This window comes from Caretta caretta, chromosome 7 (assembly GCF_965140235.1).
Source record: "Caretta caretta isolate rCarCar2 chromosome 7, rCarCar1.hap1, whole genome shotgun sequence".
NCBI classification, from domain to species: Eukaryota; Metazoa; Chordata; order Testudines; family Cheloniidae; genus Caretta; species Caretta caretta.
Genome location: NC_134212.1, coordinates 9749453 through 9764071, shown reverse-complemented (window position 1 = coordinate 9764071; position 14619 = coordinate 9749453). Strand labels below are relative to the sequence as shown.

At 38.1% G+C, this 14619-nt stretch overlaps 1 protein-coding gene across 1 annotated transcript in view; it reads right to left on the bottom strand.

The window, feature by feature from the left end:
• Positions 1 to 594: 594 nt before the first annotated feature.
• The window catches only part of LOC125640551 (D-threitol dehydrogenase-like), a 38413-nt gene continuing 24388 nt past the window's right edge, over positions 595 to 14619 (bottom strand). The window contains exons 7-8 of the mRNA XM_048859203.2: positions 9708 to 9825; positions 595 to 1400 (exon numbers count right to left, since the gene is read on the bottom strand). Of these exons, the coding sequence (XP_048715160.2) occupies positions 1205 to 1400; positions 9708 to 9825 (314 nt within the window). The 3' untranslated portion in view covers positions 595 to 1204. The remainder of the gene's footprint in view (positions 1401 to 9707; positions 9826 to 14619) is intronic.

Sequence of the window (14619 nt, the reverse complement as noted above, 5' to 3'; positions counted from 1 at the left end):
AGTACTAATAAAAGTAATGACATCCATCTACAATTATTTATGTTACAGTAACATATGGCTGCCAAATGAAAAACAAATGGCAAGGATTTGCAAGTGAATTCTTGCAAATAAATTTTCTTTAATCACAGAGGCTCAGCTTAAAAGTCCTCAGATGGGAGACAATATAAATGCAGAATACTGTCATTATTATTGTGCCATACTTTACTGTCTCTAAACAATGAGCCTGATTCTATTGCCCATACGGGTTTTTCCACTGATGTAACTGCATTAATCATTGGAATTATTACGGATTCACGTCAGAGAACTTGCAGTTCTCAGGAATTTTACAAAAACAAAAAAAAAAAAGTTTCAGTAAAACTTTGGCTCACCTTTGCCTGACAAAGGGAAAAAAAGAGCCCAAGAATGCATATGCTTAATTTAAGCATATGAATGTCCCCATTCACTTCAATGGACTTTGAATCAGAGCCATTATATTTGCAAAACATAATTCTCTGTTAAATACATAATTTTCTGGCAGAGGAGTGTATGTGTGTGTGTATATATAAAAATACTGTGAAAAATACACCAGTAAATATAAAATGGCAACATTCAGGATCAAATGCAATCAATTTATTTTGTGAGGTCACATTTAATATTCGGGAGGGAGGCGCGGGGAAGTTAAACAATTCACAGATATCACTGATACAACATGAATAAAAAACACCCCCAAAAAAGCATGCAGCACAGACCAACTAATGTTTGCTTTAAAAAAAATGTTCCCCCGGTTAAACTAAACACCAGCTGAGGCCTTAGCTATTGTAAACTTACCTACATTCTTTTAAGTACTAACTTCACAAAGATTGAATGCAGAATGTAAAGTCTCAAAAAATTCGTGAAAATAAAGGATTACATACATTTTTCCTACAAAATTATTTCTAGACTAGATGAGTAGACAGGTCTTCAAACAACATTTTAAACAAGGAAGCACTGGTTTAACTACCTTATCTGTTTTCTGAAGTGTTTTATGCACACACTTTTGAAAAGATATATTTTTATTTTATTTTATTTACATGTAAAGAACCCAATTCTGCGAGGAACTCAGAATTCTCTGGGCACATCTTCGCTTGTAGACTATGGTGAGAATCAGGATTCTTTCCTGTCTACTTCCCACTCTTGTGCTCATGCATTAGAAGTGCTACAACGAAGAAAGCTGCTCCGTTCTTTTCTACCACAAGCTTTGACCACCCTCTATGGCCAAATTGTGGCCTGTCATGTAATCTGAAGCTTCAGATGCCAGGTATACTACAGCCGCCTGCAGGTCTGTCACTTGAGCCAGCTTCCCAGCAGGAATATCTGTTAGCCAGCGCTGTACCAGAGGCTTCAGATCTTCAGAATGGATGAGCGGCGTGTCTACAATTCCCCTAAAAATCACACACACAGAGTTACATTTTTCATACGTAGCACTTATAACAATAAAACAAGTAAAAAGAAAAGGAGTACTTGTGGCACCTTAGAGACTAACCAATTTATTTGAGCATGAGCTTTTGTGAGCTACAGCTCACGCTCATGAAAGCTCATGCTCAAATAAATTGGTTAGTCTCTAAGGTGCCACAAGTACTCCTTTTCTTTTTGCGAATACAGACTAACACGGCTGTTACTCTGAAATAAAACAAGTGGTGACGGGAATACAAAATGCCACTTCGAAAAGAAAACCATGAAATAATAAAGTAAGATCCCAGCTTTCATAGGTGCTGGAACTAGTGGTGCCGGTCGTCCTGCTGCTGCACATCCTGGCTTGAAGTTGTTTCCATCATATACAGGGTTTACAGTCTGGTTCAATATCCCCACCATACAAATTGGTCCAGCACCCCTGGACAACGTTAGACATCATGTAGCTCTGCTAAGGAGTTAAAACACAAACTTCAATCATGGTTGTCCCTTCCTGTCTTTCACGGTTGATAAATCGACTTAGCGGTTTCCTCTTAAAGAGAGCACTCATCGTTTGTATCGTTGGCTAACATAGGTGCCCCGTTATCTTCGGTTACTTACCAGAATACCCAATTTACATTTTCCTATAGAAAACAAACATAACGTAGAAACAAAATGAGCACAACCAGTCTGTCTCTGCATTTTGGAAATGTGTTCCATTTACCAATTTCTTTTTTCATCAATGCACAGCCTAATGTTACACAACATGTTTGCATACAGTTCAGAAACTGAAAACAGTCCAAGTTTCCATATGCCAAAATACTGAAAACAAAATCCAGCAGCACCTTTCGCAGCACTAAATTCACTTTAAGATGAAAAGGGGGCAGGGAAAGGAAAAAGTTAAGCAAAATATGCCAAGTATAACCCCCCATTGAATAAACAGCATGACCAGTTACAAAACGTGTACTAAGCTGGATTGTTTCACATTAATGAGCCAACTACAGAACGCATTAAAACTCTGCTAAGTTCATTTCCCTCACATGCCCTAAAAATGAGTGGAAACTGTAGAATGCACATTACAGTACTAATATTTGGCTGGCTTTGATGACTTTAACTGGAACTGATTTGTCATACTCCTCCTTAACAACATATTTGTATTTTGTGAAATGTGTCATTTTTTCAGTCCCTGAACAAATATATTTACATAACTGTATCTAACGAGGAATTACATTTAACTTCTCAGAAACGACAATAACTAAAACCTGAACTGCCAATTCCACTTCATTAGTGTGGTAGAAATGCATTCCAAATGTTAATAAAAATTCCAACATGCTGATAAATTAGCGCTTCTAAGGAGCATGTGACACCTTGGTTAACATATTCAACCTCAATTATATTTCTCTTCGGCACCCTGTTATCTGGAACCTTTGCTGGCAATCAGAGGTGCTGTTTTTCAGTGGCCAATTTTCTAGATAATGTAGCTTATCAACACTGTGGGTAAACTTGCCAATGAAATCAGGCTGCACTGAACCACACACGCTAATTGCATCTCTTTTTTATGCATATTTACAGACTGTCACTTCAAAGAAATCAGTGGCCCATTGAGGCACCCAGTTAGCTGGAAGAATTGCCTCTTGCAAATGAAAATTAGCAAACAAGCTAGTGATAAATATGAAATGAACAAAGTATAAAAATACCGTTTTGTTCTGAAACTTCATCATCCCAATTTATCCTTCCAAGGAAATAGGTCTGAGAAACACACTGGATTCTGGGTATGCGATTTACCTTTTGTTTTAAATGAAGCCTGAAATTTTCGATTTACCGCATTACTAGGTGGAAGGAATTCAGAATACCCCCAACATTTCCATTTTTAGTAATGGAACACACTTTAAATACCAGCTTTATATTTGCTTTTAATTATCAATAAAAACCATAACTATTCAGAAATGCTGAGCAAGGACAAATTGATTGAGCTCTCACATAGTAATACAAAAATAGAATAAATTCCAGTATAACGTGTAGACAGTCTACTTATTTCTCCTAAGCACAGTCTCCCTCCCACCTGTTTAGCACTGGTTTTCTGGAGAGAAAACCGGAGTTTTAGTTGCAGAAGTGAAAGCTATGGTCCTAATCCTCCTCTAACTTGATATACACCTGTGTAAAACTGGTGTCTATCCACTGAATTCAATAGGGTTACTCTTGATTTACACCAAGCACTATATCTGTTGACAAACATTCGCAGGATCTGGTTCTAGGTTTCCATGCCTCTATAGTGTTTTGATACCCTAATTAGCGAATGCTGGCATTTTTAAATGAGGGTTTTGTTTTACTAAGAAGAGGATCCAGATTAAGAAAAATAATATATGTATATTCATCAACCAACTTCAAACAGATAACATGGAGACTAAATATAGTCAGAGCAAACTATAAATCATTGAACCAGTGCCTTCAGCTGCCCTTCCTTTAATTTTGTTTCAAGAGTAAGAGGTCTGATGAAAAAAAAATATCACAGGCAATTTTTATCGAGAGAAAAAGATGTAGCACACAACTTAAAGTTGCAAACACACATACTGATACTATAAATATTAAGCATGTCATTGATCGTACACATCTTCTGGGAAAGGCTTGGTGCCAAGTTGGGCAATTTAATGTTGTAGAACCCTTTTAGGCAGATTTCAGTTGGCTTCTAACCAGTTCCAGCAAAGACAAGTGCCAATGCATTAATTCCCTACCTCATCTAGTATGCCGTGCTGGGCCTATCAGTACTTTCTGTTGCATGTCAATGTTTTATCAAACTGCTGGTTCCTTAAGGTTAGACATGAACATCAGTATTCCATTGTTGATGCATAGAGCAATTTGAGACATTAAAAAACAAAAACAAAATGCAATTGCCTAAAGCATCTCCACAATGAGAGAGAGTGGGGGAAAAAAATCACTTAACTGGATTTGTGTGTGTTCAATCCCCATATGAGTGGGGTGGGGGGGGAGAAGAGGGGGGAACTTCCCTCTCGGTGTAACTTGATTTCTTTCATATGAGTTATTAATTTGAATGAGTTAAGTACACTCCACTTAATCAGAAAATGTTTAATCAGGAGATACACTTAATTGGGACCTCTCTCAAGGAATTACGTTTAAATCCAAAGATACTTAACAGCAATGACTGCTGCTTAATGGGGACAGTAATGCTGCTTAATTGGGAAGCCTTTGGGTGATATAGTGGTGCTTAGCTCTTTCCTGTGCTACAATCTCACACTACTTTTGTGTGTGTACTCCCCTAGCAATGGTTTGCACACCCTCCATAATTGGGGCACATGTGGAAATTTTTATTTGCTTCACCACCTCCTGAACTCCTTTCAGACCAACTCTAGATACTGGGCATCTTATAGCTGCCTCTAGTCTAGACAGTATCTCAGCCCCTCTTTCATTGCACATGGTGCCTCCTTCCTACTCCATATACCTATCCAATAACATGACAGGCTCTGAAGTGCCCTGGACTGCAGATGAAGCAGGAGATCATAAGCTTGAGAATCTTAATATCCTGGAACCAGGGGTGATGGCGCTTGCATGGGATCCAGGTTAAGGAGCTTGAGGCACCTTGGAATCTCCACAGAGCAAGGAGTTGACACATTCTGCTGGTGAAGCAGAGCTTATTAGTCAAGGAGGCTAAATAGCAATGCATAGAGATGGTGTTAGTTGCATGTGGAACCTGTGTTGTTTGGCAACTCAGGCCAGTTAGCTTCTACTGACATTGCTGACAAGGTCTTCAGGGGAAAGACAAGAGAGAGTGTTATATGAGCAAGCCAGTGAGAGCACTGATTAGCACAGCTGATTAGCCCAGGCTTACAGGCCTGGCCTACTGTGTTGCTATGCAAATTAGAAGCTCTGCAGGATATGGGCTTCAAATCAAACTTCAGGGGACACATCTGACCCCCAGATGAGTGAGAATTTTGGTTCACTAGGGTTCAGATAACCCAGGTTTGACCATAGTTGCTGTTCAAGGAACTTAGAATTCAAGCTCCAGCTCAAATTGCCCTATCCAAATAGAGCACCAGTCTGAAGTTCTCCCCCTTTAAAAACAAACTGGAATGAAATTTTTTGGGGGGAGGGGTATGAATGCAATTCAAAATTTGCAAAATCAAGCACGCAATCAGGACACCCTGAAAAAGCAAAGGTTCTTTTATAATGTCTACTCAGCCACGTTGCATATTTGTAGTATTTTCTATCACTTGTTAAATAGAAAATGTCATATGTTATTGATTGTTGTATTAATGCATGTGCTAACATTGTCAAGGCAGCTTGATTAAGTGGGGGGCACTGTCACAGATAGAATTTACCCCTACTGTCCCTCAGGGTTTCAGCTGCAAGAGGGCAGCTGTAAGTTGTTACCTGGACTCTATATAAGCCCCAGTGGTTGCTGCCCAACTGAATAATTGCATCCATTTCTCATTCTGGTCTTGCCCTCTCACCTGCCAGTTTTGTCCAGTTTTGAGGATGTGCTGTTTTCCCATAGATCCTCAAATGAGAAGATGCAACCATTTAATGCTGCTTCAACTCTCCTCTAGTTGGGCTTCCTGCCACCAGGAGACTGGGCAGAAATTAAAAGTGGCCCAAGACAGGGTGAATCTAGCCCAGCATACAATGTGACCAATTAGGAGGCATTTGAGACACAAGGCATTACTAAAAGTTTCTCTTGAAATATTTTGCAATTTTCCAGCTATGGAATGGTCCAATTTTCATCAACTTCATGTAGCATCAATGCCAGTTCTTTGCACTAAAATAAGTAATAAATTTTAAGGATATGATTCATTTAACTTTACATAATTAGCAATTTAGCTGCAAAATCAATCAACACACAATATTTTATTCTCATGGGACATTAACACTTATCTTTCCAGTTCAGCAGCTATTAGGTATTGTATGTTGTGTCTACTGTTCTTGATGAAGATGGGTTAATTTAATGTGGGGTTTTATTTTTTCCCCCTCACTTTGATAGTATCTGGGACAGATCTACTGGTGATCATAGGAATTTTGTCACTGATTTCAGTGGTATCAGGATGAGGCCCTATGTTAATAATATCACGTGAGAGCAAAATATAATATATTCATAAGATTCTGGCATGCAATGTCAAGGGCTGATAGGTTTTTAACACTGCCAATTGGATAGCGCATTGGCTATTTGTGATCTGGGTTGGATCCAAAGAAAATTTGCCTTGTGAATCTACAAGCTAGGAATGAACTTCTCTCTCACTCACTCTCCAACTCCCCCCATCCTCAGTATCCCTCCCAAAAAGAAAGAGGCTGTACTGGTGAACTATATAAAATGTGAGGCAGGGATACCTGGTCAGCAAGAGAATTCAGAAATTCAATAAATTATGCAAAAATCCCTGCCATAACATTGTATGCACGGATACATTTTATGCACGGCTCCGATGCTATGTTTGATATGCTCATTTACAAAAATAAATTGATGAAAGCTGACAAGAAAGGAAAAGAAAAAAAAGAGTGAATGTTGTCATGTTGAAAGAACGCTCGAGGTCAGATGTGACGATGTGGAGATATAAGGACACTGATATAGCCAGGATCCAACAAAGCACTTCAGCATGTCCCCGATTCCAGAAGAAGGATGGACTCAGGTTTGTGCTTGCAAGCTTTCCTGAACTGGGACCCAAGTGCTCCACTATAATCATCAGGCAGTTCCATTGACTTCAGCAGGAGTACGCGCCTGCTTAAAATAAAGCCTGTGCTTAAGTGCTTTGCTGAACTGAGGCCTCTGTGCACATTTCTGGGGTTCCAAGGGGTCCTTTTATTGAAATAGTTGCATGTTATAATAAAGTCTATATGCCAGGTTCACTTGAGCATTCAGGTAGATCTGTAAAACCGGGCCAGACCCTCACTCTTCCACCCAGCAAAGCGTTCAGCATCATAAGTGGGCCTATTGCCCCAGAGAGGAACCAGGCCTGAAATTGTGAGGTGCTGAGCACTTAAAAATGAGTGCAATGGGAGCAGAAGATGCCCAGCACCTTGCAAAATCAGATTGTGAGCTAGGACTGGAAGATTTGACTCACGGGGATTGTGTGAATATATCTGTGGACACGCCAGAACCTCTCTTTAAATGTACAGAATGAGACTGAAATATGTATTCCACGTTTCCATGTCAGCAGAGAAATGAATTTGAATATCCAGTCATTGAAAAGAACATAAGTGCATTTGAGTTCAACATGCAGTGTTTTAAGTACATGCAAGTGCCAGCATGTATGTATCAAGAGCTCCTTATCTGGGTACATTGTTAATAATAAGCCAAGAAAATCATGGACAATATACGCCTGATCCGAACCTCATTGAACGTAATGGAAAAACTCCTGTTGATTTGAGTGGGTTTCCAGTCAGACCATATGTGATTATCAAATATTCATAACTAGTATGTCTAAACCAGGGTTCCTCCGGTATAGCAAAAGCTCTTTTCCTCACTGAGCATTGGCAGCCTTCAATGAACAAAAGTCTCCCTTATTACAATGGGATTCCCACATTGAGAGAGTTTGCAGGTGTGGGACCAAAAAGTCTAGGATGAGTAAGAATTATTAAAATTAAACTCAGTTTTGGTTAATGATAGAAAAAGAAAATCCTCTGAACGGATTTTTCCCTTCCAAGCATCAAAATACCTTTTCTCCATTTTCAGACAACTCACAGCTAACATGAAGTTTTACTATACTCTCTGCAAAAATGTTTTATATGTATATATATTCATTCCTGCAAAATTTCCTGCAAAAAAAGTTACCGGTTGAGCTGAAATTTCTCCTGCTTGTTAAATAAGTGTATTTAACAAGCAGCAGAAATTTCAGACCAACGGGTAATTTTTTGCAGGAAGTTTTAAACACCTGAAAGCTTATAACTTAAGTGCCTCTTTAACCACGGTTATTCTGAATGTGACACTAATATTCCAGCTATATTAATAAAGGGTACCGATATATTTCTCAGCCAGAAAGTATATTGAAACATGACCAATATTTTCTGATTCTGGTGGGCCCCAGGAGCTCCAACCTGTATATAAAAATTAATTCATTGCAGCTAAAAGCCTCTCTGCTTCCTACCTCTATTGTTAACACTAGCTCTGCCTTGCCAGTTCTTGCTACAGCTTTGCTAACTTCATTCAGTCCTCCTGGCCCTGGAAGCTGGTGTAGAGTCACTAGAGCTAGACACTGGATCAGCAACGTTGAGCTGTTGGTACTGGTGTGAGTAAATCCTGGTTCAGAAATAGGATGTTATTTAAGTAATCTGTGGTTTGCAATGAGCTAAGAATGGAATCACATTTATTATTAGTAGTAATAAATAAATAAATAAATAATAATAAACAGAGCCAGCATACAGAAGTAAATCAAAGAATTTATAGAATCAAAATAAAGATATTTTCAATTGAACTCTGTGATATTTTTCTCCACTTTATGGATTAAAATATTTAACTTGTTTTTCTTAATTTCATGTACATCATATTTTCATTATTACATATACCAGTTAGTTAAACTTCTGGGTTAAAATTCTGCACTTCTTACTCTGATTGACTTCAGTGGTCTATGGAATTTGACCGCTCCCAATTAATGTAATCCACTTGAGTTTTTGCTCAGTATTAACTTACACTGAAAATTGTATAATAAAGAGTGTGTGTGAGAGAGAGAAAGAGAAAAAGTGTGTGAGGGGAAAAAAAAACTTTGCTTCGTGTTATTAAAAGAACAAAAACAAATAAACAACATAACCCAAAACCCCCTACATCTTTAAGATTTCAAAAATTAGGTAAAATGTAACTTGTAATGAATAGTTTTTGAAAAAATTACACCTAAAAATCCTGTAATTGCCAGAGCTGAATGGTGTCTCAATTACAGCACTACAATACAGCTTTTAAAGTGTCTGTATATTTGTCTGAAGTAAAAGAAAAAAAGAAAAAAAAAAGGAGAAGCATTGTCTATTAAGTGCCAAAAGCCCTTTCTTAAACCACAGAAGGCTTGGACAGAACTAAGGAAATTTTTCATCTGGAAGAGAAATGCGAAAAATTACCCTTCATGTTATTGGAAAACCTATTATCAAATGCTAAAACCTTTTCTCAAATCCCTCAATATACACAGCCATGGAGAACACTTTGGTTATAGTGATTAAACCTTTGTTAAGCAGAAGGCAAAATAAAAAGGGATGCAATCCACCTGCTAATTAGCAACTTTGTTTTCCTAGATTTTCTTAATTTGAGCAGTGAACACTTCTTATAACATTTCATTTTTTCTGTACTTTATAAAATGAGACTACATTGTACTTACGGGGAAATGCAGTTGACTCTTACTCCCCTGTCAATCCATTCAGTTCCTAATGTCTGTGTTAATTTTACGACCCCAGCTTTTGAGGCGTTGTATGCTAACTGCTTCTGCGGGTGAGGCACTAGAATAATTCAGAAATATGAAATATTGATTCTTCACATATTAATATGCACAGGGAAGCTAAAAATCACAACATGCACAGATGAACTAGCTGCCCTTTCCCCTTATGTTTGGCAGGTAACATGAAGGAATTCTAATATAGCAAATCCCTACATCTATATTTTTCCTAATATAATATATTCCATCTAATATTTTTGCATTAACAGCTGGAGGATTGAAGAGAAAATGAAGAAACAACAGCAATAAAACAGACTGCAGATTTTAGAACTACAAAAAATAGATATTACAACGATATACTCAAAATATTTGGCTGTATCCCACAAATAGAAACATATGCACAAACACACGTTCAATTTTTATAATACACACATACAAGTAACTGCCTGAAACAAGTTATTCTGCTTAATTTATAACCTCTCTCTATTATCTCATCAGGTGTTTGTGGGGTTGTGAACACGTGTGCCCAAAATTCAGATGATCTACCACTTTCAAAATCTGAAGCCTTTGAAAATGTTTCACAGATGTCACATGTCAGTCATAAAGGAAAATGATCGGCTTGTTAATTACAATGTTCAAGCTTGCTTCTGCTGGATGTTCTGTTAGTTCTACCGCATCGCTGAGCTCTTCCAGTGTTCCAAGGAAAAACTACTTTAGAGTAGAACCTCAGCTGGTGTAAATTGTCATAATGCCACCAAAATCAGTAGAAGTCAATTCTGCTCTCGCAATTTACACCCGCTAAGGATCTGCTCCTCAAGTATTTTTAGCTACCTGGCTTCCATTCTGACCTATTTAAACAAAGTTGTTAAAAAAGCAGTGAAATCTAAACATGTGCAGTTTAATATTAAATATTACTGAGCTGTAATTCTTTTTTTACTGAGGGAAATCAGTACTAAATACCATTAATGAGGTAAAAAAAACACAGTGTCTGGTATTAAAGTGTTTTAAAAGGCAGGTGCACTACTGAATTTTTGTAAGGTATATCAGCATATCAAATTGGTTTTAGTTTCATGTGACTACTGGCAAGCACCATATAATACAGGTAGGAAAATTCAGTAAATAAACAAGGGTTTGAAAATGAGCATTAAAACAGCTTAGCTAGCAATTTTATGTCACCCTTATAAGTACCAGATGGTATTCACCCAACAGTTCTGAAGGAACTCAGATAAGAAACTGCAGAACTACTAAATGGTTTGCAACCTATCACTTAAATCAGCCTCTGTACCAGATGACTAGAGAAAAGCTAATGTAATGCCAATTTTTGAAAATTTTACCAATTTTTACCACTCAAGAAAGAGGTCTTTAAAAAAAGAGCTTTCTTAAAAAAGGCTCCAGAGGTGATTCTGGCAATTACAGGCCAGTAAGCCTAACTTCAGTACCAGGAAAACTTATTGAAACAACAGTAAAGAACAGAATCATCAGACGACAGATGAACACAATATGGTGGAGAACAGTCAACATGGCTTTTGTAAAGGAAAATCATGCCTCACCAATCTATTAGAATTCTTTGAGGGTGCCAACTAGTATGTGGACAAGGGTGAGCCAAAGGATATACTGTACTTGGACTTTCCGAAAGCTTTTGACAAGGTCCCTCACCAAAGGCTCGTAAGCGAAGTAAACAGTCATGGGATAAGAGGGAAAGTCCTCTCATGGATCAGTAACTGATTAAAAGATAGGAAATAAAGAGCAGGAATAAACGGTAAGTTTTCACAGTGAAGAGAGACCCCAAGGGATCTGTACTGGGACCAGTGCTGTTCAACATGTTCATAAATAATCTGGAAAAAGGGGTAAACAATGAGGTGGCAAGGTTTGCGGATGATACAAAATTACTCAAGATAACTAAGTCCAAAGCAGACTGCAAAGGGATCTCACAAAACTGGGGGATGAAAAATGGCAGGTGAAATCCACTGTTTATAAATACAAAGTAATGCACACTGGAAAACAATCTCAACTTTACATACAAAATGATGGGGTCTAAATTAGCTGTCACCACTCAAGAAAGAGATCTTGGAGTCATTGTAGATAGTTCTCTCACAACATCTTCTCAATGTGCTGCAGGATTTAAAAAAAAGCTAACAGAATGTTAGGAACCATTAGGAAAGGGTGAGATAATAAAAATCTCAATGTCATAGAATCATAGAATATCAGGGTTGGAAGGGACCTCAGGAGGTCATTTAGTCCAACCCCCTGCTCAAAGCAGGACCAATCCCCAACTAAATCTCTGTCAAGCCTGACCTTAAAAATATCTAAGGAAGGAGTATACTGTATAAATCCATGGCACGCCTACACCTTGAATACTGTATACAGTTCTGGTTGCTCCATCTCAAAAAAAAGATATATTGGAATTGGAAAAAATATAAAGAAGGTCAACAAAAATTATTAGAGATGTGGAACAGTTTCCATAGAAGGAGAAATTAAGAAGACTGGGACTGTTCATCGTAGAAAAGAAATGACTAAGTATGTGATAAAGGTCTATAAAATAATGAACAGTGTGGAGAAAGTGAATAAGGAAGTGTTATTTACCCCTTCACATAACACAAGAACCAGGGGTCACCCAGTGAAATTAATAGGCAGCAGATTTAAAACAAACACAAGGAAGTGCTTCTTCACACAAAACACAGTCAACCTGTGGACATTGTTGCCAGGAGGATGCTGTGAAGGCCAAAAGTATGACTGGCATAAAAAAAAATTAGATAAGTTCATGGAGGATAGGTCCATCAATTTTTATCAGCCAAAATGGTCAGGGATGCAATCCCATGCTCTGGGTGTTCCTAAACCTCTGAATGCCAGAAGCTGGGACTTGACAACAGGGGATGGATCACTCCATAATTGCAGTGTCCTGTTCATTCTCTCTGACACCTCTGGCGTTGGCCACTGTCAGAAGACAGGATACTGGGCTAGATGGACCATTGGGCTGACCCAGAATGGCTGTTTTTATGTTCTCACTTCTCCTATACTCCAGAACTTGCATTTATCCTCTAAACCCACTGTTTATAAATGTTGCAACTTAAATTATAGGAAAAGGCCAGTAAATAAAGAACAATATTGTTGGATTATGCAAAAACACTGAAATGACATAGGCTCCAGTTCTTCAAACACTTTAGCACATTTAAATGTATGCATGTGAGTAGGCCCATTGACTTTAATGTGGCTTCTCGTGTACTTAGATTTGAGAACTTGTGTGTGTGTAGGATTGGGAGAGAGCAGGACATAGCTAATAGTTCCTCCTCTTTATGTATGCATTAAAGATTTGAAAGGTCCTTCATTTGTCAGATAATGCATTGTGTAGTTTGAAACCCAAGTCCATTCCATATATTATTTTTTTTCCAAAACAAAATAATTAGGATTTTATTAGAGGAAATATTTCTCCTTTCTCTCTCTCTTTTTTTATTTGGGGTGTGTGTGTGTCTATATCACATCACAGATGCAGCACTCCATGTGGGCCGTTGAAATGGAGTGGAATATAATTCCTTGATTAATTGCTGTACACCAGCTCCAAGTTATGTACAAATTTAGTAGTTAACCTTGTCACCTCACAAAAGCAGTCATTGCTAAACTTTCCCAGTTTGTCTGTTTGTAACAAACAACTTGGAGTTTCCTAAGAGGATAAGGGCTTTTGCATCTTCCCCCATCAAGGCATTGCAGTTTTCAGTGTGCACAAACTAAAACAGAGATTTGCTGTAAGATGTTGGAATCTGCCTGCTGATTTTGGGACAGAAGCTCATTAGATATTTTCTAGAGTTCCTTCTTCTAAATGCGTCTCTCTTTACAGAAAGGGTTAAGGAAGGCAGTTTAGAAGATGAAATATACACCTCCTGAAACACTTGGCCTCTCTTAATTGAAAGCACTCAAGAGCGAGCCAAAGGGTGTCACAAAGTGGATGGCTTTCACAGCGGTGCTGTTTTTGCACTGAAGTACATAGTACCAAATCCTGTTCTCCTTACTTCCGCTGTCATCTTCGGCTGGACCGCTCATGTGTACAAAGACAGAATTTAGCACACACATACACAATCAAAAATTGACTAGAGCATCTTCATAAATGTAAAGATTTATCTTCACCCCAGTGGAGAACATTTTAGAAAAGGTCACTTCTCTTACGGCTCTGTAGGAGTGGGGCTGGGAGAAGGGGGCTAATTTCCCTACTGGTTCACATATTCCCTACTGTTTTGCATACACGGAGTGGGGGAAATGTAAGTAAAAATATACCAACATCGGCTGAGTTATATTTTTAATATCTAATACAATGTGATTGCTTCTTTACTCAGTGATTCGGGGGTTCTACCCTGCCATTGATACAGGCATGTAACATTAGTGGGGGGTTTATACACTTACATGTTAGAGGATAAACCCTCTTACCACCAAAGATAGTCACTGCAAAAAATAGGGATCTTAGCTACACCTGGATAACTCAGAGTAACTCCATCTGCTCTCTGTTACACTGGCATATATCTGGAATACCTCTGGTGAAGCCACTGGAGATACTCAAAATTTATACAGGCAAAACTGAATGCAGAATCTCAGCTTGATTATATTATTTATTAAACTATTTTAGGGAAATATATCTGGGAAACCACAGTCAAAATTCTATCCAATAGGATTAACTCCCCTGAGTTTCTCCTCTGCTCATTTTGTTGTATCTACCAAAGAGAACTCAACCTACGAAAAATTATCCAGTATTTCTAGAAACATTCCATACTATGCCAGTTGGCCAACATACTTAAATAACCGAACAACATATTTATTTAACATTCAGCAGATGGACACGATATGAACATCGTGATTTTCAGTTATACTTTTA